This window comes from Alosa sapidissima, chromosome 1 (assembly GCF_018492685.1).
Source record: "Alosa sapidissima isolate fAloSap1 chromosome 1, fAloSap1.pri, whole genome shotgun sequence".
NCBI classification, from domain to species: domain Eukaryota; kingdom Metazoa; phylum Chordata; class Actinopteri; order Clupeiformes; family Clupeidae; genus Alosa; species Alosa sapidissima.
The window spans coordinates 27,788,938-27,813,696 of NC_055957.1; the positions used below are offsets into that span (position 1 = coordinate 27,788,938).

A 24,759-nucleotide genomic window follows, 5' to 3' on the forward strand; every position below is an offset into this window, starting at 1 on the left:
TACTAATAACTATAATATCCTGTAGCCGCTATAGTTTTTCTATAGTAGTCTTATAGTACCTATAGTATGTCCAAATACTATAGTATTCCTATAAGATTGCTGTAATATTTAGTCCCAAAATACTATAGTAGGCTACTTTTTCTGTCATACGTGACAGAAAACAACTTGAGTAGGCTAACCTCTGCCATTGTCAGGCTATCAAAGCCATAGTTCTCATTACCGGAGAAGTCTTGCAGCACACATTCTCTGCTTCTGTAGGTATTCTGGTACAATTCCAACAAAATATAGCTAGGTAGGCGTGTTTGCATTTAGATCTATATATATATTGGGCTATGACCAAGTGGTCTTTCAATGATAGTATCATGGAATTCAAACCATAACTATCTAGCTATTCCGATAGCATTAGCAGGCTAGGTCAGTGGCTGAACTGCATTTCAGGGTGCTTACCTGTGTTGTGAAGTAAAATATCTACTAGGAAGATTGCAAAGACTTTTGACTGTGTAAAGAAATAGGTCTTTATTTTAAAACGTTTCCAACTGTTTATTACTTGAAAGCAAGATGACGATTGTCACAAACGTTTACCTCTTTTAGGAGAAATTTTAAGCTGACAGGCAATTGTTACCATTCTATTAAACCAACGTTCACCGACAAATGATCAGGAAGCGGTTCTTCTTCCTACTCGAATATTAGGATCAAACACATGAAGTTGTATCTCCGAAGACATTTTGTGCAACAGTTTTGACTCGAGTTTTAGCCAGGTTTTAGCACTGTAAAGTTGAATATGGAGCATAGCACAGGCAGAATCGGATGAGGATGCACTGGAGGAAGCGTCACAGTACTGTTAGCCAATCAGAGGTGAATTCATTAGCATGTCATTAATATTCATGACTAGAGGCGAAATCCAGTCGTTCCTCCCCGCCCACCTTCCCCACCAAACTAGAACAGCATGAAACACACGCAGGACAGCATTTTTTTCACCAAAACCGGCTCACAGGGCATTCATCAATACTACAGACCACTGCAAAATTAATGAAAAAACGATGAGATGAGACCTTTAACAGTACACATGTAATACTCTCTTTGTCTACTGGTGGTTGTTTTGGCGCTGTTTCGCGTTTGCCATCGAAAACGGAATGAAATGTAGGCCTACCTGCAAACAATGTAAGAGGCCTATGCTGCTGACTGCATCAGTGCTCAAAGTATTCTAAAAGTTTATCAATTATTTGTTAATAACTAACTAACTTCTATTTAAGTCATATTTCTGGGACTTTCTGGGATAATTATTTCTATTTTTTTATTCACACGTTCAAATGTTCATACAGAGTTCAAGGTTCTCATCAGGTGAGTGAAAGTTAGAATGGTGGTCATTTCAGATGTGTTTGCCAGCACTTCATAAAACTCTCATAGTTTGATAACTTTAAATTATTTGTAGGATATTGCTTGTTCACAACTTGAGCTATGTATGCAAAGAAACAGAGTCTTTTTATTAGTATTATTTCATTTGAGCTACATTTTACACTGATATGGCATGGTGGCAACATAAACACAGCTAGCAATGGTATTAAATTGCAGTAGCCTATGATTAAATGTAATGGAATATTCAACTAAGGTAGACTGCTGTTGTTCACAGCACTAAGCTATTTATGATATACTCCGAGTCTCTGGCCCTCTCTTAGAGCCAGGCATAGTGAGCTGGCCCTCAGAAGAAAAAGTTTGGGGACCACTGTCCTAGAATATTGGAAACATATTTTTGCTATGTACAGTAGACGAGCAGATCGTTTTGAGAGCTGATTGTCACAGAGTTCATGTAAATTCATCTAAAGAAAGGGCTCTGCCTCCTCATCCTCCTTTCAACAATGCCATTTTAAAGTGATCTATTTGTGCTGTAACCACTGACTTGTGGGGCATATTGTTTAACATTCAGTCATATTCCAAGTGCTGAGTATTTGAAAGCTTTCTAAAATGTAAAAGACGAAACAGAGACAAAACAGACAAAGAGTGGCGGGGGAGGGGGGGGGGGGGTGCAGTGCAGTGCAGTGGGGAAGGAAATGAAAAATGGAAGAAGCAGAGAGATAGAGAGAGAGGTAGAGAGGTAGAGAGAGAGAGAGAATTGATTGTGGAGTGTGGAAAAAGAGAAGACAGAGTAACTTTTGAACTGGTGGTGAGACAGTTTCATGCATCATGGTGATTTTTATGTTCTGGGTAAGGGTAGTCTCTCAGCCATCTGTCACTAAAACTTATTAGAAAAATAAATCACCCAGAGTTTACGATTACCCAAATTTGCCCTACCTCTCATGTTTAATGAAATCATGTATTATTTAAAGGGGCTAAAACCCCCTGCTAGACCTATTCTAGAATAACATTAAATCACAAAAACAACACTCTGCACAATCTAATTAGCTTCTAAGTCTTGCTGTAGAACATAGTAAAAAACTGCATAATGCAAAATTGATATAAGACATTTTGACAGATGTAAACTTGGCTGTTGATTTACACATTAATACGTTTTCCAAACCTCTACTCATGCATTCCAAAGCAGTGAGTCAGAGAAGACAAATGTATGTGTGTGTGTGTCTAACCCTGGGCTACTCAGCAGTTTCTCTCCTGAGATGAAAGGGTGTGGAGAGGTGTTTATGTGAGTGCAAGTGTGAGTGGTGAGTGGTGTGTGTGTGTGTGTGTGTGTGTGTGTGTGTGTGTGTGTGTGTGTGTGTGTGTGTGTGTGTGTGTGTGTGTGTGAGAGCGAGAGAGAGAGAGAGAGAGAGAGAGAGAGAGAGAAAGAGAGATGTATGAAGGTGTGTGTTGTGAGTGGTGTGTGTGTGTGTGTGTGTGTGTGTGTGTGTGTGTGTGTGTGTGAGAGAGAGAGAGATGTATGAGGGTGTGTGTTGTGAGTGGTAAGTGGTGTGTGTGTGTGGCAGACTGCCCACCTCTCTGGTTGTTGCAAGAAGTTCTTCATGGTCTTGACCTGCTGGAAGTGGCAGGACATATCTGTGGCCAACACCATCTCCACCACCAGAGCCCTCAACTCTCTAAATACACAGAGAGAGAGCATGCGAGAGAGAGAGAGAGAGAGAGAGAGAGAGATAGAGAGAGAGAGAGAGAGAGAGAGAGAGAGAGAGAATTGATGAGATTCTGGGATAGGATAGGTCTTCATTATCTATTATTTAACACTCATTTAAGGACATGTATAAAACAATACAAACAATTCAAACAAGTCATTAAGTACTATATGACACCACACATGTTTGTGTAACAATAGATAACTTATGCTAGAGAATTGTTCAAAACATACACAGCGCATATCATATGTATGAGCATGGAATCTGAAGACCCTGCAACAGGGGGGAAAGATCGAAGCTGGGTGATCTGTTTACAGTACCTCCAGTCATCCTTGGACAGGTTGTACAGGATGTTCATCTCATCATCATCCTGCAGGAGGCGATATGCAGCGCTGACATGATGACTCTCCAACACCGCGCGGTCATTGTACAGGATGGCCGTGTCTGACCTGGAAGTCACATAGAAACAGCAGGCCGTTGGTGTTTGCTCACAAACACAAAGCCACTGGTTCTGAAAAAGGATTCAGATTCTGGGCCAAATTTGGGTGAAAATTGGCTTCTCCCCTTATATACACAATACCCTGCTTATCCTGCTCTTTTGTGTAATGGGTTTCTGTTAAATTTTCAACTTTTGACAGTATATTTTGGGGCGTTTTGCCTGTATATTAAGATAGGAAAGTGGAAAGCAACAGGAAGCAAGTTGAAGAGAGAGATAGGGTAGGATTAGGAAATGGCTACTGGACCTGAATGTGGTGCAGACATGGTTGTTACTTGCTGCACAGCTCACCTAAGTTTATGATCCAATGTTTAATGTTTTAACATTTTATGGAGTTACATATTTATGATGGTGACACACTGAATACAGTGTACCCATTGTGTTTTATTAAAGGCGTTTTTGATGTCTTGGTTAGACAGAACACATTTCCTCCCTATTCGACAGGAATTGACTTAAAAGTAAATTGACCTGTTACCTTGTCTGGATGTGGAAGTTGTTTGTGGTTCCTGTGTGCTCGTAGTCATGGATAGCAGCAGCAAACAGCATGGCAAAAATCTCCAACTCTGTCAGCCAGTGCTGAAAAACCAAAAGTGGTGGAGAGAGAAGACAGGAGGAGAGAGGAGGATGTGGAGCATAGGGCACAAGCATGAGCGAGGAAGAGAGGAGGGGAAATGAAAGAGTGGAAGGAGAAGAGAGAGAAGGAATGAGAAAGAAAAGGAAAATAAAATCAGAAGAGAAAGAAGGCTTATAGAAAAGAGTTAGGGTAAAAGAGGACAGTGATAGAGGGGTGGAGAGGAGAAGAGAGAGTGAAGAGGACAGAGAGAGGGAGAGAAAGAGAAAGGAACAGATGGTGTGAGAATAGAGAAGAAACGTGGAGGAAAAAGAGTAGAATGTCGAACAGAGGAAAGGAGAGGAGAGGACACAAACAGAAGAAAAAGATGTGAGATAAAGGGATGGAGAGAAAACAGAGCGGAGATGGCAGGGGAGGATATCAGGCCAACATCAATCAGAGCTATTGGACAAGCACCCGTAAATACAAACCAGCATTTCCACATCTACAACAGCCTGGCCAAATTTAATAGATGGAAACCAGGGCCATTTCCACCATCACAAGCCCATTTTGGCACAGCCCATTACTTTCAGCTATCTATAGCTGCTCAGCGGGCATTTCTTCGGCTGGAGTCGTGACTGAAAGTGTGCTGATGGAAACTGAAAACAGCGGCCGCTCCATGAATGTCATGTTAGAAGTTAATAACCTGATTAAATGGCTACTAGGCCTATGTGTGTGAGTGAATGCGGTGGGTACTGTAACTGGTCTGCCTGGGGCTGGTCACAGAGTGAGTGAGTCATCCCGCTATAGGAATGCTCGGCGACACGCTTCTAAAATACACTGGCAACAGGCAAACACCAAAGTCATTATGCTGCAGCTTACAGGGCAGGCCCGGATGAGAGGCGGGTCTGGCTTGGATCTGGCCCGGACCTGGCTCAGCTCTGGCTCACTTGTGGTAGATACGAGAGGGATTAGATCCCAGAGGAAGGTGCTGCTTGGGAGGGTTGCTATATTCCTATTCCTAAACCATATAGCAGACAGGGCAGGACCACAATGAACATGGGAAATGTGCCATGCAAAAATAGAAATAGAAAACACCTATTTTCTTCAAACCTCTCTCACGTCTGGTGTAGCCAGTTTCATTGTTTAAAGTGGACGTGTAGTGTAGCAGCATATGCTTAGCAAGTGTTCCACATCCGTCCGTGGTCATTGTAGCCTGGCCTTTAGACCTACCAGTATTTACAGTATGTCTCTATGCTAAGATACAACAACAGGCTAATGAGTTAAAAATCAGTGACAAGCAAGTTTTGGTGTCCACATTAATAATAATGGCCCATTAAATTACTACTAGCATTTGTACAGCTGTGCTCCAACAGTACAGTCTCTGATTGCAGGGAAACCTCTCTCTCTCTCTCTCTGATGTGTTTGTTTTGTGTGTGTGTGTGTGTGTGTGTGTGTGTGTGTGAGTGTGTGTGTGTGTGTGTGTGTGTGTGTGTTTGTGTGTGTGTGTGCATGTGTGTTTGTGTGACCCCCCTCACACAGGTGTATTTCCTCAGGTTGAAAGACTTTAATAGGAGTGACATGATTGATCTACAGCAGTAATAGCCGCAGAATATCAACACCTGTCAGAGGCTGGATACAAACAAGCACGGTCTCAGCGTCCACCTCAGTACCAGCCGAGACAGCAGACCACATCTGGGCCTGATCCGCGCCACATCCAGCCCACCAGCTCCACGTCAGGGTCGGCTCGGTGCCAGTCTCCGGCCCTCTGAGTTTATGAATGAGCAGCTGATTGTTTATTTAATGGAGGCTTGGGGTGAGGGGGTGTGGGTGATTGATGTTGTTCCTCTTCCCAAACAGCCCTGGGCCTCTCGGTAATGCAGTTATCTACAGAACATGCAGCGTTGACAACCTGCCAGAGCAACGTTATTAACATGATTAAATAAACAGGGCTTGAGGAGCTCCAAGCGGGTACGGAGAGATTTTATGTGTGTGTGTGTGTGTGTGTGTGTGTGTGTGTGTGTGTGTGTGTGTGTGTGTGTGTGTGTGTTGTGTGTTGTGTGTTGTGTGACTGTGCTTATTTCTTGTTTTTGAGCGTATGTGTGTATACTGTATATGGTGCTTGTGTGTGTGTGTGTGTGTGAGAGGGGGGGGGGGGGTGGTGGAGGAGGGGAGGTTGGCAGTACACAAGGCATGCCAAGGCGTTAATTCAATGCGGAAAAGGCCTCTAGGTCCAGGAACTGTGAAAAAGTTGAACAAATTGAGCTTTTTGTAAATGTCATCTGATTTAAAAGTCAAATGAAAGTTTGTGTAAACACTCCTGGATCGGTCTTTTTTTCTGCCTAACAGTGTAAGATTCATTTTTTACTTGAATGACTGTGAAATCAATTTCTGCTCACATATGTTTCTTTTTGTTCTTTCTCTCTTTCTTATTTATTTATATATTTAAGGAGTAGATGTACTGTAGATTTTCTTTTTTTTTTCGTGTACCACTTCCTCTGCTCATACTGTATGTCCCCTACAGTAGCTCAGATTATTAAACCTGGATTAGTATTTCAAAGCCCCTTTCCCCTCACTGAAGGCTGTTCAATTTTCCAGGAAAAAAAAAACGGATGTCATTTTCTCATGTGCATACATTTCTCAGAAGCCATTAAATCGTTCGAATACAGTGCCGGGATATGACCAGATTACTTGAGAAGCACAGCTGCTGCCCGTCTTTGACCCATCCAGGCGCAGACTTGCGTGAGATTCCTCTCTAAAAGCTGCGGAGCACGCTTTCTGACAGAAGTACACGCTTTATGGCGGAGTGCATTTGGGTTAGGGACATAATCCGCAGGGCTCTCCGGCGCTCTCCACGCCCCACGCAACGCTTTCCTCTCGAGGGATTTGAAGTGTCCTCACATCAGGCCCTTGTTTCAGGCCGACTCGGATGGGAAATTGGATTCAGATGGCAGTCGCTTGACACAGGTGCCCTTAACTGAAGGGCTCCAAGCAGTCCAACTGCACTGTCATAACATGGCTTAACAGGCCGGCGCCGCACTACTGTACATGCAACAAACCTGGACAGTTGATCATAAACTCTGTCATTAGACCCAACAGTGTATCTCTTCTAAAGTTGTCAAGCGGATGCACACTTAACTTGTGAACAGACTGTGCACAGTTTCAGAAGCTTGACATGCAAAATACGCTTCATTACACAACACAGCAGACAAAAAGGAGAGGAAGAGGACAACAGTAGCAGAGCAAGGAAATGGTTCAAATGCTGGTGGCGGAGGCTGATGAACACTGATTTACAATCATTACATTATGGTTACCAGAGTAACAGCCAACAGGACGCAACCCAGGGGGTAACTCTGCACATGTGGTTCAGTGATGAACTTTGTACGTTAACTCTGAGTAAATGGTAAAACCTCCGCATAGAAAGCAGAATAGCATAGGGCTCTTCTGTTGAGACGTTTACTGTGAGTTAACTTCTACTGGTACTAAACTACATTCTTGGAATTAGAGGTCTGCACTCCCCGCAGGTCGCAATGCAGAAGAGTGCGGTGCGGGACAAGTTTTGAAAGCTCTATGCAGAAGTGGGTGGGATGAGAGAGGTGCGTTTGTCGGTGCGGGAGAAACAGATGATTCATATATGCGTAAAATAACATATAGAAATGATTAAAGTAATGTATACACTTTTAGCTGAGCTGGATATTGTGTTAGGCAGCATTAAAAAAAATGGGGTTTAAGCAGCCTAACTGACGATAGTCATTTAGGCCTATGTGGCTTCAGTTCTTTCCTGCAGCTCTGTTGTCGAAACTCAAAATCGAAAGCATGACAGAGGAAGAAGACACCACTAGGCTACTTCAGATGTTAGTGTCTCTCTAAAGAACAGATGCCAGCTAGTCTAGCTGTGTTCGAGTAGCCTACATTCAGAATCAAGAAACTTAAAATCAGACATCTGGCCTTTTTCAGTTGTGTGTGTCAAGTGCTCCTTTTGTGGGACAGAAGGCAAAACTGAATATCCCTCCTGCATATCCTGCGGGCTTTTGCAGGCGGGAGCGGGACCTAATGTTACAGATATGGGTGGGAGCACGACTAAAAATTGCACATTATTGCGGGAGCCAAACTTAGCCCCGCCTACAACATTTGAGGTCAGGAAGTTCGGTCTGGACTTGTTTCGTTGTGGAGCAACTATGCCCGAACCAGATCTGTTTGGAATACCAGACCTCTACTTGGAATACCCCGCTACAGGGTCACTTAGCTTCCATGGCAATGAGCTCCATCAGGTCCTCCAAGAAAAGGAAGCAGTTGCAAATACATGAGTCAATAATAGATCATTCTTAAGCCTATTGCACCTAGTTTTTTTTTACGCACCACCATGCCAGTCTTGAGCAGCAGGTAGTGGACGGTCTGCGTGACGTCCGCGGCGTGGACGAGGTTGTGGTATGGGTTCTTGTGTTTGCTGTAGCCCACCTCCAGTGCCTCCACAAACGACACCAGTGCCGATATGGGGATCTGAGGATGGTTTCAAAATGTGCACACACACACACAAACACACACACACACACACACACACACACACACGCAATGTGAGAACAAGCTGGTCATGGTCAGGAAATACTGAACAGCACTCAACCCTTTTTGATTGTATTCAACACAACTAGTCTATGGAGCATTACCCAGTGTTTTGTGTCACAGTTACTGTTGCTATCAGGAAGTGATGTTACAATTAATACTCATTCAGTGTCAGGTGCATTGTTAGTGAGGTAAAATCAATGCAGTACACTAGGGGGAGCTGTTATTTACACAGTCTGTGCATTGGCAATATAGGAGTCCTCTCCACCATATATCCTGGGGTGTTTGAACTTCTGATGTGGAAAACTATTTCACATGGCATTATTTCTTTGTAATAATCTCAATAAAATAAAGAATACTAGTAATCTCCTTATTGTAGTAGAAGTTTCCATCGTTAGTCACTGACCTTGAAGCGGTTAATGAGGTCGTATCTGGTGAGGAGCTCATAGAAGATGAACTTGAGGGCATGTTCAGTACTGGCCTCATTCAGAGCAAACACATCAAATGACCACCTGTCAACATTCTGGGAAACATGAACGTCATTATTAGAACTGAGAAGCCGGTAGAGCTTTTTTAAATGCATTTCTGCTGTGTGGGGGACTGTAAGAATAGAGAGGTTGCAGCATATTAACTTCTTAGAAAGTAAACTTCTTATTCCTGAACTCACTATTTGCATGTGTGTACATGAGTGTGTGTGTGTGTGTGTGTGTGTGTGTGTGTGTGTGTGTGTGTGTGTGTGTGTGTGTGTGTGTGTGTGTGTGTGTGTGTGTGTGTGAATGTGTGTGTGTTTATGAGTGTGTATCTTTACTGCCACAAAGACATGTTAACTGTCAAATGGCTTGTGTGATGGTTGTTTTGATGCTGTTTGTTGGTGCTTGTGTTCATGTTAGGATACCTTAAGCACACCTATGACAGACGGCGGGTAGCTGAGCCCCACCATGTTGGAGGTGCGCCGGTACATCCTGCAGGAGAGAGATAAACACATGAGGTGGGGAATGCCTGCCGCCTCTCAAAAGAACACGTCCCAGCGACTCAGAGAGTCCCCCCAACCCCCTCACAACCCCCTCACCTCCCCACTCAGCCAACGGGAAAAATCCCCAACCAACCTTCACACCCAAGAGATACCCTTCACAGAGTAAAGCCTCCCCCCAAAGAAAACACACTTTTAATAACTCTTTGCTTTGCCATTGGGGTGAAGCAGTCACGTATTGCTCTATTCCAATTCATTTGAGCAGTGTGGCCTGAAATGCGACGGAGTGGCCTTACGCTGCATGATAAAAAGCCCCGTCTCCTCCGCGCACAGAGCCATTCCAGCACGTGTCTCTTTTGCAGAGCGATGGCACTTCTGCTCGCCTGTCAGGCAGCCGCTGATGTATGGCACCGAGAGAGGCGCTGACTCAAGCACTGCTTTCAGCTCGCAGAGCCATCATGGACAAATGCTGGAGTGCAGTTTCACAGTGCAGACTTGAACAACAGGGAAACCAACGGAACGTGAGGCACCTTTGATGAAGAATAATGGCACTCTGAGGCCATAACAACAATAGTGTTGCAAAATATCCTTGTTTGCTGTATGCCTACTGTTCACTGGTGAGTGTTTGTTATAGGCTTTTAACCACAATGAAGAATGTGACCACACAAAGTGGACCCAAATTCAATTCTGAAAAATGAGTCTGAATCAAATAAATATGAACCTTATATATGACACACTGTAAGGGTCCTTCCTGTCTGTTGTTTTCCCCATTTAGTGTTTTTCCTTCATGTCTGCTCCTCTTGTTTACTTCCTGTGTCCTGTTCCATGTGTTCCTTTGTTTGTTTTGCCATGTGTCTCTGTTCCCTATGGCTGTGTCTCTGCCCCTCACCTGATCCTCGTTAGTCTGTTAATTTAATTATGGTTTCCACCTGTCTCTTGTTTTACCTTGCTCCTTGTCCACCTGTGCCCTGTTACCCGTGTGTATTTAAACCCTCTGTCTCCCCTCAGTCTGTGTTGGTTATTAGTCGTTTTGTGTTGTGTAATACTGTACATGTGGTTTGCAAAGTTCCCAGTAAAGATTCCTGGTTTCCCAAGTTTGCCTCATCTTGTCTTACCTTACCCTGCGTTTGGGTCCTACCCTCTCCTGCAAGCCGTGACACACACTGTCAGGGCTAGTGAGTTTATATAGTGATGCCCAGCAGCAGAAGGGAGTTTGGCTGGTTGGTTTGGTTCGAGCCCAGCCCTCTCACCTCTCCACAAAGATGCCGGCCTGCACGGCGTGGACGATGCTCCTGAAGCGCGGCTTCTCCTCCGTGCGCCGCAGCATGAGCCCCATCTGACGCGTAAAGGTGGACGCCAACCAATCACGCACCTCCGAGGGCACAGAGTCAGACTGGATGTCGCTGAGCTCATCCTCGGTGTCCACCAGTCTCCTAAGAAAGAGAAAGTTAAACGGGGAGGGAAATTATACTAAATAATTAACCATACATTTGATCTAATGCCACTTTTAATGGCACTCAATATCGCATAAGGTCAATCATAAAGTCTCAAAGGGTCACCAATAGAAACATCAATAAAGTATACAGTAACTGTAGAGTGAAAATGTTCATTTTAAAACAGATTTTAGAACAGTTACAATTTGTGTGATGGAGTGCACTGCTGTTAAGAGGAAGTGAGGACCAATGACAGTGGACAAGAAGAGAAGAGAGAAAAGGAGAAAGTGCGGAAGAAAGTAAAAGACAGAGGAAGGCAGCAAGAAAAAAAACAGAGTATGAGAGAGTGAGGGGGGGTTGGAGAAGAGAGATGGAGATGGGGTGAGAGAGTAGAGGAGAGAGTGAAGGACAGAGAGTGAGAGAGAGAATGAAGCAAGGAGGGGAGAAGAGATGGAGAGTGTCGTGTGAGAGTGAAGTAATGTGACAATCCTATAGAAGCAACTAGTCACGGCAATGAGAGACCTTCTGTGATTTGAGAAGGGGCTGGTCCAGTACATGTTCACTTCCTGCAGTTAAGCTCACCCATATCCCACCAGCCACACAAGAGCCAGTTACAGAACACTGTGTAAGTTCATGGTTGCACTAAATCATTCTCAACATGGAGGTCTCTGGTGAGACCAAAGGTCACAATAAATATATGCTCTTGAAGTACGTAGCAGCAGCATCTACTCGTCATGTGATTTTTTTTAATACATTTTCGTTTAAATTTATGTTCATGAATTAAGAGTAAAAAAATAGGCTAATTGGAAGAATTGATGAGAAAAAAAAATATTGAATTGAGTCCATTTTAAGATGAGTCAAAAGGGTCCGAAAACTTTGCGGTTGCACTGAACACACAGCACTGATTAGGTGCTTCAGTTCCATCAGTGCTGGTTTGAGGATCTGATGTGCTGGAGAGGGATGGGGCGAGAGGGTGCTTACCGCACAGAGGCAGAGGCAGAGGCTTGGCAGCTGTGGGCAGTTAGCCTATAAATACCAGTGCTGCGCACATGCAATTACGCCAGCTGAGATAGAGAGGTGTCCGAGGAAGCAACGTTGTAACATTCTCTGGGAAAAAGCACATTTTGAATTTCTCAGCGTGAAGTGGACTAAGGCCTTGGCAGAGCCATCTCGTACCTGGTGCCTTTCCATTAAGATAGAGTTACTAAACATTATAAGGGCTAGCTTTCTGCGGACCCATTTAGCATATGGCTTACAGTAAGTCAAATGGGCCTCAAGGAAACAGCACCTAATTTATGGTCTCCACACCCCTGTGTTCATTCTGCTGATGCCCTGAGCGGTTTTCCCCTCTTCCACTGCCAAGGCTGAGGGGGCTGTTTCATTGTTTCACTGGTGATTTGTGACGAGGGCCGTCAGTCAGTGTGACCTCATCCTCACTGGCCGGCTGCTATCCAATCATGTCTTGAATCATGCCCCACTATTAAGGCTGAAGTCATTCATCAATCACATCCCCTGCCACCTACACACACACACACACACACACAGACACACACACACAGATACACACACGCACACACACACACACACACACACACACACACACACACACACACACACAAACACACGCACACACACACACACAGATACACGCACACACACACACGCACGCACGCACGCACGCACGCACGCACGCACGCACACACGCACGCACGCACGCACGCACACAGATACACACACACACACACACACACACACACACACACACACACACACACACACACACACACACACACACACACAGCATGTCCTTGTACTCTGTGGTTTATATTTGCCATTGTCCCTTAATGGTGCACATGATTGATTCTTTGCCATGTCAGTGCTGCATTTGTCATGCTCTACAGAAGAACCTTACCTTGTTTCTTCAATGTACACAGACTCAAGCACAGATGCTGCATATTCAAGATTCTTCTTGAGGTCAACCAGGGATGCCTCTCCCCTCTCCAACTGTTTCACCAGGCACCGTAATCTGCAAACAAACAAGCGCACACACAGACACACGCACACACACACACACACACACACACACACACACACACATTTCCCGTTTAATTACATCAAAGCCAATAATCATAGCATGCAATAAGCAGCAAATATGAGCACAATCAAATAAATAGCTGGAAGACACTTCATTTAAATTTGATTAGGCATGTTCATTAAAGACATCTACCAAAAGATTCTACTCCTGTTTTACATTTGGGAGTACAATCATTTCTCATCATTGTAGGAACCCATTCCGGTTCTGTGTCATATCATACCAAAGTATAAGTGACACTGAGGTCACTGGTAAAACAGCAAACCTGTAACAGGCAACAAGAAAGCATGAATTCATATGGGTGTGTATATAGGCCTATGCATTAAAAATCCTATGCATGTCTAGCCTTTGGGACATGTCAATCATAAACTTGATCACTGCTGTGCTTGATAATAAACTGAAGCATATATAACGATAAAGATCTATTTTCTGTCATATCCCATTTTATTCTTTTAACACTTCTTTTATATAGTCAGTTCTGGTTGAATTTATTTATACACACCACATATGCAGCTGTCATTATGCATTTGATCTAAATATATGCAAAAACAGGGTAGGATTGTGGCCAATAAATTCATTTTATTTGCAGTCCAGGTGGATCTGATCAAGAAACATTCAAATCCAACATTATAGCACCAGTAGATAGATAAAGAAATGGAGGTAGAGCTCCACCCCAACAGAAGATGCTATTCTTCAGACTGTTCAGCTCTTTCATCACTGTTGTGAAAGCAGCACACCGTACTGTATATGGAGGCTTCTATAGAGATGGCCAACAAAGAAGCTTTAGCTTTTGCTATCTCAGCTTAACATCGAGCTTTGGCTATTCATCTGTTGGGAAAATGGAGATAAGGCTTCTGAAAAAGCCTATTGATTATTCCTGCAAATCCCCACAGTGACAACCTTATCTCAGACCCCCTCCTTATAAGATGTCTCTAAACATCATTCTCATTCACTCAATACATTCATTCACTCATTCAGTCTAACTCACATGTATCATATCACATAAGGTCAGGAACTATGGACCTTCACCAATGCACAAAAGCAGATTTCACCACATTACATTACATTACATGTATTCATTTAGCAGATGCTTTCATCCTTTTTAATTAAAGTGGCAAAATGGAGATGCTGAAAAGGAAGAACAACACAATAACCAGTGTGGCATTTGGTAGTTGTTGGTCTTTGCAGGAACACTTTTCTATTGACATTCTTGTTGTATCAATAGATGTAAGAAAATGCACAAGAGCACAAAGAAAAGAATAAAAAGAAAAAGAATGATGTTTTTCCACCAGAATCGCCTTGTTGGGATAGCATCCCAAGCTTCAATTGCTCTCTGGATATCATCTTATTTCAGGCACTATGAACCATTACCACCAGATTTCCTTATCAGATTCAGACTCCTCAATTTCTGTTTCTGAATGGTTTCCCGGAGAGAAAGAGAGAGAGAGAGAGAGAGAGGAGAGAGAGAGAGAGACAGAGAGAGAGAGAGAGAGAGTAAGAAAGAGGTCTCAGAGGGTTGTTCTGGTTTCTGATTTCTGATTCCGAAAGTCATCCCGCCACTGACAATAAACCAAGCTGAAGGTTTTCAATGTTCTGGAAGCTCCCAGCAATCTCACTCGATAGAAAACAAACTCCAGGTGTGAGTGAAGGGACTGGTGAATGGCCTCAGCAGCGCAGTGACTAAGCTCTAATCAAGTCCAGGCCAAAGCGCAGCTACGTGCTGGGCCACCCACACCACTCTGAGGCCTGGCGTAGAGGAGGGGGTGGGGGGCAGGACGGACACAGATGTAGAAACACAAACAGATCATGTGATCACGGAGAGTTACGTGCTCCTGGTCATGGGCCATGAGTTTAGATTCACACAGGGTCTCAATGACACAGGGAGCGCATGAGTCTCATCTGTTCATCTCTCTCTCTCTCTCTCTCTCTCTCTCTCTCTCTCTCTCTCTCTCCAGTTCTTTTTCTCACTCACTTTCAGAAATGCAGAGACACACACACAAACACACACACACACACACACACAAACACACACACATACACACACACACATACACACATATACATCTGTTATTTTAACTGTAAAGCCTTAAGCCTTAAAGACCTTCTGTTGCCTGAGGCTGACTTGTGTCTACTGTGTGTGGTCAACAATACTGTCCTGTACATAAATCTAAGTGGAAGAATGTTTTCTTGTGTGTGTGTGTGTGTGTGTGTGTGTGTGTGTGTGTGTGTGTGTGTGTGTGTGAGAGAGAGAGAGAGAGTGAGTCAGAGAGAGGGGGGAGAGAGTGAGAGAGAGAGAGAAAGAGAGGGTAAGAGGATGGGGAGAGGCAATGGGTGAGTATGCTTGCATGTGTATGTGTAAGAGAGAGTGTGTGTGTGCTTGTGTGTGTGTGTATGTGTGTGCTTGTGTGTGTGTGTATGTGTACTGGATGATGAGAGATGGAAAGCTTTCAAGGGAAACGGCTGTTCTGATCAGTGTCCCAGCTGGAGATGGGGGACAAGGCCACAGGGCAAGGAGCCCAGTCACCACTACAGACACACACACACACACACACACACACACACACACATACACAGCTTCCCGAGCACAGCTACTGTTCATTGCAACACACACACACAGCCTCTCAGCTCCCCATAACACAGCCAGTGTTCCTCACCCACCCACCCACACACACACACATACACAAACACACACACACATACACACACTCCCTATGGACCTAAGATAGTGTTTATTTTCCCAGGCATGGGGGAAGCTGTGAGTTAGGGTTTGCAGAAGAGGATGAGAGAGCTTAAACATGTGAGTTGGCATGACGTGTTTGTGTTATTTCCCCCTTGTGACGTTCTGAGAGCCTCTGTTGACCCCCGTCTCAGTTGTTTGAAGAGTCACGAGGGGCAGCTGTCAGTTGCCTCCTCTCGCCCATAATCTTTCCAGGAACTCTCAGAACTCTGATGACACGACAGGCTAACACACACACACACACACACACACACCATCAGCTTCCTGAGCCCTGCTACTGCTCTTTTCTCTCTCTCTCTCTCTCTTTCTCTCTCTCTCTCTCTCTCTCACTCACACACACACTCACTCTCTCTCTCTTACACACACACACACACACACACACACACACACACAGTGCAAACTTCAAACAAGCTCCAGCCAACCAAAACCATGCCGGTATTTTTCATGGAACTGAACAAACTGAACATAACTCCAGCTTGCGCAAACTTTCCTCTGGAACTAGCGCCCCTGTATCTCAGCTGTCTGGTACACTGTTCTCAGCAAGAACAAAAACATGACTGGGTTCACATACAAGGCACTGAACCTCTACTCACCCTCACACTGACAATAATTAGGTTTGTCTGGCACATAAATTCATTTATCCCATTTAATATAAAAGTGACAGTGAACACACTGAACTGGCCAAAGACTGTAGGGGTACTCTGACATTCTGCCGGATAACCCTATTTTCCGAAGACAATCAACCCTATTGTGCGTTGTGCCCTCTGGTTCAACTTTACCTAATGTATTGCCTATTTGCACACATTACTAACCTCTAATATGAACACTCATGAACACTTTCCCAAAAGCACATCTTGTGCCTAACAGGCACTGGTATATAAAACATATTGTGCTTACCAGTTCAGTGATAATCAAATGATATCTAAAGAATAGTGCACTGGGGTTTACCACTTCTCCTGTGATAAACTACAAACTGCTTGGAGGCTTGATACAAATTAATTACTGATGATGATGATGATGATAATGGTCACAGTAGCCACGTTTACGTTTGAGCTGTTGTTCCGTTTCTAATCGGAATAGAAGTGTCCATGTAAACGTGGCTAGTGATGTCTTTGATGAGCTGGAGTTGGCAAACCATGGCAACAGGAACTGCTGTGTGGTTTTGTCGCGCCGACACGTACGTCCATGCCAGACGGTGTAATCGATGCCCCCTGGTCAATGCAATCAGCCGGCGGGGGGATTACCTGTATAGCCTCCGGCTCACACAGAGCTTTCTCCCAGATAAGAGGGAGCGCACAACAAAATGGGGGAGCCTCAATTGGCTCAGGGGCCCCTGCTCCCTCTCAGACCACCGTTGCCACAAAGAGAAAGCCCTTGATCAACACATTTCAGCCCACTAATGCATTCATCTAGCCACTTAGTGAACTGTAGGATTTTGGTGATTAATAGAGACCACACTGGGCAGACTTCAAGGCACTAGCTGCGATACTGATTGACCACAGAGTTGCCTTGTGCTGTTCACTGTAAACTAGCATGTGGGCTACATTTTGCTTTTATCCGATGGCCAAGACACAGACTCGGACACGTTGAGTTGGACATAAACTAACCGAGCTGCGCACACCGCCCCAATTAGAACTACAGATGCCCGGCTAGACGTTAGCACATGGAATGACCTCTGTGTATGAAATGCGCTGTGTAAATAAACTTGACTTGACTTGACCTTTGACTTGGTCTACAGACCATATAGAATGCATAAGCAAACATGTGCATTCTCAAGGCATTTCCGGTGGCACAGAAAACAACTTTGAGCATTATGCTAAAGTCCGATTAATTTCATTTCAAAGTATCTGTATTGGTTTTGAACGTTTCAACTGAAATCAAATTAAAAGGGACTATAAGGTCCTTAAGGAGGGTGTCCTGACCCTCTCTTGCTAATAAGTATAAGGGAGTGACTTCAGAGAGATGAGGCTTGTTAGATGTCTGTCAATGAGTTCTCTGTCTCTCTCTCTTTCTCTCTCTTTCTGTGATCCCTCATAATTTACAGCCTACTTTCCAGTGATGTAATAACTCTGGCCCATTCAAGTAGTGCCATCCATCACACTACAGCAAACAATGGAGATGCTTTATGTGAACCAGACAAAGAACTCTCTCTCTTTCTGTTTCTTTTCCTCTCTCCCCCTCTCCATCTCTCTCTTTTCACTTATCCTTCTGTCACTGTGCTGCTCTCTCTGTTTCTCTCTCCTCCCTCTCTTCTCTCTCTCTGTCTGTTGTGGGACGTTGATGTGACAGATGTGTCGAGGCATGCGTAGGTGTCATGTGTTTTCTCATAAAAGTGTTCTGGTTGGCTGCAGCCAGCCCACCCATGTCAGAATATGCCCATCATGCTCCTTCTGTGCTACATGACAGAGGGAGAGAGAGAGAGAGCAAGAGAGAGAGAGAGAGAGAGAGAGTCACAGCTGCTTCTTCTAGACATGGGCGATTTGTGTAACTTGAACGTGGCCATTTTCCGTGACTCTTAGAAGAGGTGAAACATTTGAAAACACAGTACATATTTAAATGTCCAGATGAGAATAGGACAGGCAGGCAGGGCAAGTCCACATGCATGATGATTGATGCATTTTGAAAACTTAGACAATTTTAAAGAATGTTTCCAAAATGAAAAACATTTATTCTATATTCAAAGTTACAAAAGTAAATGTAGTATGCATGTCATGTTTGTATTTTTGTTTGGAAACACATTCAAAGAAGCATGGTGTAGAGTGTTATGTTGACAAGTAACACTTTCAGGCTGTTTTACTACTATCATGAAAATCATCCTTCTGATCAAAATGTGAAAGACGGACAGATAGATAGATAGAAAGAGAGAGGGAAAGAAAGAGAGAGAGGCAGAGAGAGATAAATGTATGCTCTCTGAGAGGCGGTGGCATGATCCGTCAGGCCCCTGGGTAAATAGAATGGCCTCTCCTGTGATTAATGACCTCAGCCATCACTTCAATTGCCCACAGCATTCAACTCTCATATATGCTCCCTTTTCTTTGTCTTTCTTTCTTTCCTTCCTTCCTCCTATTCTCATTTCCATCACTCTTTCCCACCAGTGGTGAGGAAATTGAAGTATGAAGAAATGTTATTTTGAATTCTAACTGCAGCCTACTGATGTGAGCATGCACCATGCAGCATACTGAGTGGTAATTTGTGTGTGTACGCGTGCAGTCGTGTGTACATGTGTGTGTTTGTGTATTCATGTGTGTGTGTGTGTGTGTGTGTAGGTGTACACTAAACTATTTCCTATGGACTAACCAAGATTTCTCTAATCTCTCCAGTCTATTTTTTTTTTTTTGTAAAAGGAAACATGGCGAGCACTTCACCCTCCTCCCCAGACAATCCCTGAGAGCTGCCTGGCAAGAGACAAAGGCCAGCACAAAATGAAGAGAGGGATGGAAAGGGCACAAACATTGTGAGTGTGTTTGTGTGTGTGTGTGTGTTTGTGTGTGTGTGTGTGTGTGTGTGTGTCTGTGTATGTTCCTCTCCTCTTCTGGCTACAAGCACTGAATGTCCTACCTCTGTCCATCAGAGCCTATTACTGACTGGACTGTGTCCAGTTGCCCCATTACACACACACACACACACACACACACACACACACACACACACACCACCCTCACCTCTCTAACAGAGGCCAGACACACTTCCCACTCTCTCCTGTGTGATAATGATGATTTGGCGTAGGGCCCGGGCTGAAAACGAGACCAACATCCGTTATGTCACATGGGGCAACTGACAGGGACCAATCCTCAACCTCAATAGTGAAACAGATAGAAATAGTTTAAGAGAGAAAAAGAGAGTTTACCTATAAGCTCAGAAAGCAAACAAACAGGAACAAAAAAAAAAAATACAAACAAAAGAAAAAACAATGACACGCCCCGAATGTTGAACTTTTTAATTAGTCCTGCTACCCCTTTATCCTAAGCCCATCTCTCTCCAGCATGATTCTTGATTACAACTAGAAAAGCATTTCCTGAAGGAAATACAGTGCATGCAAAGTTGTTGCTAGGTTGGTTGCTAGGGTAATTATAGTGGTTGCTATGCTATAAAAGTGGTTGCTAAGTTGTTGCTAGGGTAATTATAGTGGTTGCTATGCTATAAAAGTGGTTGCTAGGTGGTTGCTAGGTTGTTGCTAGGGTACTTAAGGTGGTTGCTAGGTTGTTGCTATGGTAATTATAGTGGTTGCTATGCTATAAAAGTGCTTGCTAGGTTGTTGCTAGGGTAATTATAGTGGTTACTACGCTATAAAAAGTGGTTGCTAGGTTGTTGCTAGGATACTTAAGGTGGTTGCTAGGTTGTTGCTAGGGTACTTAAGGTGGTTGCTATGCTAAAATAGTGTAAATAGTAAAAAAAAGTAAAAATAGTTAAAAGTTATTCAAATTTGGAGAAATAGAGAGAGGGATAGAGAAAATGAGGGAAAGTGAAGAAAAAGAAGTGAAAGAAAGTTGGGATGAGAAGTGAGCTATTCAGTTGAATGGAGAGGGACATGGAGAAGAGGTTCCATTGAAGTTGCTGCAGGCAGTCAGTGAGAGAACACAGGTGCAGTTGATTGCATTCTAATTCCTTAATAGCCTATTATGATGTCATAAAGCCAATGTTAAGTCTATGGGAATTTTAAGTTTAGTTTTTATTTAATATCTCAAAAAGTAAAAGTCGTAGAAATATGAAAAGTCATAGAACGAAAGTTCTACGATAAGCGGTTCGAGTCAAATTAGGGCCTGGAAGAATAATAATAATAGAGAATAAAAATAAGTCAGAAGAAGCCTAAGGAATAACAATACAGTGCATTTGCATGCACTGTAATTACTGCAAAGAGAAAAGTGGGAGTTGTGGGGGGGGGTGAGAGGTGGAGTAGGAAAGAAGTTCTCAGACAGAAAACCAATTAAGAGTGGCATGAGAAAGAACTAATGTAAGAACATGGCAGAGGACATGAGGGTGGTTGAACAGCAGCCATGTTGCGTTAGCTGTGTAATGATGCCCTAAATGCCTGTCCTCCCTGGGTGAAAGCAGCTAAATGTGTTAGTGAGGCTGTGCATGTCCAATGGCAACACAGCGTGTCACAAACCATAAGTGAATGTGAATGTTATCAGGATGAAAGAGGTCATGCCATCTTTTGATTTTCCTTTTCTTTATCTTACCCTCCAAATGAACATCTATCTGTTTTCCCCAAACAACAAACAATTCTCATCAACTCATTACATTATGGCTTCTTTCACAGGAAAGCTATTCTCAACAGTATAGTTGCCAACTGAAATTAAATGTGCTCTTAAACACGCTACCTTGGCATATAGTCATTGCTTCAAGTATATATTTCTCCTGTGCTATTTTTCTCCTTTTTTGTTGAGTCCTCAGTTTGAAACCATTTTCGTAAACTGCAGCTTATCCCACATGAGCGGGTCTCCTGACCTACCGCACAAGCATCTGTTCCCCCCTGTGAGGTATGAAGTTTAGCATGCTGTGTCACTAGCAGGGAGACTGACAGTTTCATCTGTCTGCTGTCCTCCACTGGGCAGTGTAAATGCTCCGGGCTCTCTGAGGCGTGCCCTCTCAGTCCTCTGGCTCCCACACTGCTGGCCTGCCTGGCGGATTGCTAACCATGACCTGCATCAAGGCCGTCTGGCGCTGCAAGCTCCCATACTGTATTGCTGGTCTTAGCAGCTGGCTTGCCGTGTATTAACTCTGTGTGGGCCCCCTCTCCGCCCCAAGGGCCTGATTGTTTTCTGTGTAATCCCTAAATAGTGCAGAACGACAGGGATATCCTAGTGGGCTCTGCCTATTCTCTGGTCTCAGCATGATGGAATTCTCACCAAAACTGGAGCTTCCATAGCGCACATCCGGCCAGTGGATTCCACTGGGGACCAGTGAATTCACAAAGTCGGACCCTCTACACTGTTCTCTCCCAGGCTGCGGTCCAAATCTGTGCCAGAGATGCGCCAAGTCAGCTCCCGTCAGAAATCCTCTCACACACAAGCAATCCACTCCTTGTTTGTCACACGGGTGTGTGCCAGTTCAGAGTGGAATAATCCCAGGCTCAGTGCAGGCAGACTGGGTGGGAAATTATGTAATCTGTGGGATTACGTTATGCTCTCTGGCAGAGCCGTGGGATGGGGAGATCTCTGCTTTGGGCAGAGTGGAGATGATGATGATGGGGGACAGAGCTCCAGATGGCCATGGGGAGAGAATCACAGGCGCTCACTCACTCAGTGGTGTTCTGTCACAGTCATGAACCTTCTAGAAGCTTTTTGATATATAGGACTAGATACATAGGACTTTTTGATACATACGGTATGCTTATAGGATTATAGGACTTCTACATATTTTATATACTTCTCACTACTGGAGTATAGGCCTTCCATATGCTTCTTTTTGTTGATATGATAACATTATTGTCCATTAATTTGTTTTTAAGAAGTATGTGTACGGGTGGCTACATCAACCGGCTAGCTTGACGTTATTATCTGTCAGACTTCATTGATATTTCAATTTAGGTCTTTCAGACCTTTCCACAATGTTTGCTCAGTTTCAGTTTCTTCTGAAGAAGTACTACTTCTGAGCTTTCTTTACTGTATGTGAGTGTATAGAGCAGGGGTCTTATGTCACTGTGTATGTCTCATTCTTCTCACTTTGAGTGTGTTTGCTTTAAAGGTCAGTCCGATACAGGCACACTCAGGGTGACTTTTTTAACAATCTAATAAAAATCCAATCCAATTTCTCCAAAGGTCAGCAAATCAACAGGACGCGCCACTCCCTAAGATGAAAATCATTTAAGGTCATGATGCATGCAGACACCCACACACACATGAACAGACAACAAATGAATACACACACACACACACACACACACACACACATACACGCACATCGGCAGTGACCTCTTTTTGCACAAACAGCTGCGGGACAGCACATTTTTAATTGGTTTAAACAGATCACCAGCGTGAGGTCTATGAAGTGATCTCCTTGCCCCAGGGGCTCTGTAGGCTGCCGCCACCACTAACCATCTCTCCAGCTACAAGCACTGCCTCCAGATAACTGCACTGTGCAATACAATCACAATTACACACACACACACACACACACACACACACACACACACACACACACACATACTCTAACAAACACATGTGCACAGAAGCAATACGCACACACAACTCACATGACTTAACAAACAATACTTTTGTATCTTTGAATTGCACTCAAGCCAGTTTGAAATTCCCCACAGTAAGATTTCACAAGTATATGTACTGCACTAGGCTATGTCACAGCTATCTCATTTGGACAAATGCCATTACATCAGAGATGTAATGTAGAACATGTAGCATTTCAAGGCATTTCCATAAAATATTTTTGAGTGTATTAACTCGATTTTTGATGATTTGTTGTGTGTGTAAACATTGCCAATTGTTCAATTTAAAATGTATCCCTAATTGTTACATTCAAAATGTAACCTTTAGTCTAGCATCCATGTTTGTTAAAAATATACAATAATGTTTGCCTTTGTTTGCTAATTTGAACACACCTCTGGGATTTTCCCCTCTACAGCTCAAATCAGAGGTAATAATTAGAAGCTATCTAGGACAGTTCTTAAGTCATGGGAGATTGCCAGTCAGAATAGCTCTAGCTGTGCTCCAGGAATCCTTCATTAATGTACATGTTAACTTCCATTTCGTCAAATTAGTCTCCCAGTAACAATTAATAATCTGTCATATGAAACTTTGTTGACAACTTTGAGATACTTCATAAACTGAAGCTACTACATTGAACCACAAGAGTACTAGACAAAGCCAAGGAGTTGTAGAGTAGAAAATGCATTTCCTTCAGAAAACAAAGACCCAGAGTGACTGTAAGGGAACTTATCATGACAGCACCATGACAGAACCACACGCCTACAGACACAGGCCCATCTGCGGGCCTGACTGGAGAGATCAGACCGAAGGCTGCGTGGTTAACGCCACTGTGGACGAGTGTCTGTCACATCAGCGCTCCTCAGCTGGAAGAGGAGGTGGAAGGACTTGTGAGGGAATGGGTTAATGGAGACTAGGGGTCATATTTGTCATCTGAGCTCAAACACTCTCTCACATACAGTACACACACACACACATAGTGTATGTGCACATGATGACAGAGAGTGGTACAAGAAGTGGAAGGTGACACATGACACATTTGGAGTCTGAAAGTAATTGAGCTTCAATGTCAAGTGGTTTGATGTCTGGGTGTGAGGTTTCTTTACCATTCTCAATGTCAGTCTCAGTCTGGGAAGCCATAGTTTTAGATAGATAGATAGATAGATAGATAGATAGATAGATAGATAGATAGATACTTTATTGATCCCTAGGGGAAATTCAGGGTCTCAGTAGCATACAGACATCACACACACATTCACTAACAGCAGAAAAAAGTAATTAAAAGTATTTAATATAAAAACACAACTAAGCAATAAGGACAGTAGAAGATAAAGAATATACTAAAATACAAATTATATTAAATAACACTTAATCTAAATCAACTCTAAAAACAGTATCCACATAGTGGTGATTAATCAATCAAGAGGCGCTTGCAATGACTGAGGCAGGGACTGAGCCTGTGATTCTCTGTGCATAGTAAGGTAAGGTAAGGTGCTCTGTGTGAGTGAGTGTCATGGTGATGGTGCAAATGAGTAAGTCCAACAGTGTAACAGTGCAAGAATAAAGTCAATATATATCTATATATCTATATATATAACTATATTAAGAAAAGGTATAAGTGTGGCCACAGTTTGGCTGTGGCATGGGGGGAGGGGTTATGCATATGTGCTAATATAGCACGCAAACAGTGAGGCAGAAAGAC

At 43.5% G+C, this 24,759-nt stretch overlaps 1 protein-coding gene across 3 annotated transcripts in view; it reads right to left on the bottom strand.

The window, feature by feature from the left end:
* LOC121709413 (vimentin-like) overlaps positions 1-24,759 on the bottom strand; it is a 117,865-nt gene that overhangs the window by 17,170 nt on the left and 75,936 nt on the right. For all 3 annotated transcript variants that reach the window (XM_042092746.1, XM_042092760.1, XM_042092753.1), the window contains 8 exons: positions 12,978-13,091; positions 10,883-11,065; positions 9,558-9,624; positions 9,069-9,185; positions 8,462-8,602; positions 4,028-4,128; positions 3,377-3,505; positions 2,925-3,026 (listed from right to left, as the gene is read on the bottom strand). In XM_042092746.1, coding sequence (XP_041948680.1) covers positions 2,925-3,026; positions 3,377-3,505; positions 4,028-4,128; positions 8,462-8,602; positions 9,069-9,185; positions 9,558-9,624; positions 10,883-11,065; positions 12,978-13,091 — 954 coding nt within the window. The remainder of the gene's footprint in view (positions 1-2,924; positions 3,027-3,376; positions 3,506-4,027; positions 4,129-8,461; positions 8,603-9,068; positions 9,186-9,557; positions 9,625-10,882; positions 11,066-12,977; positions 13,092-24,759) is intronic.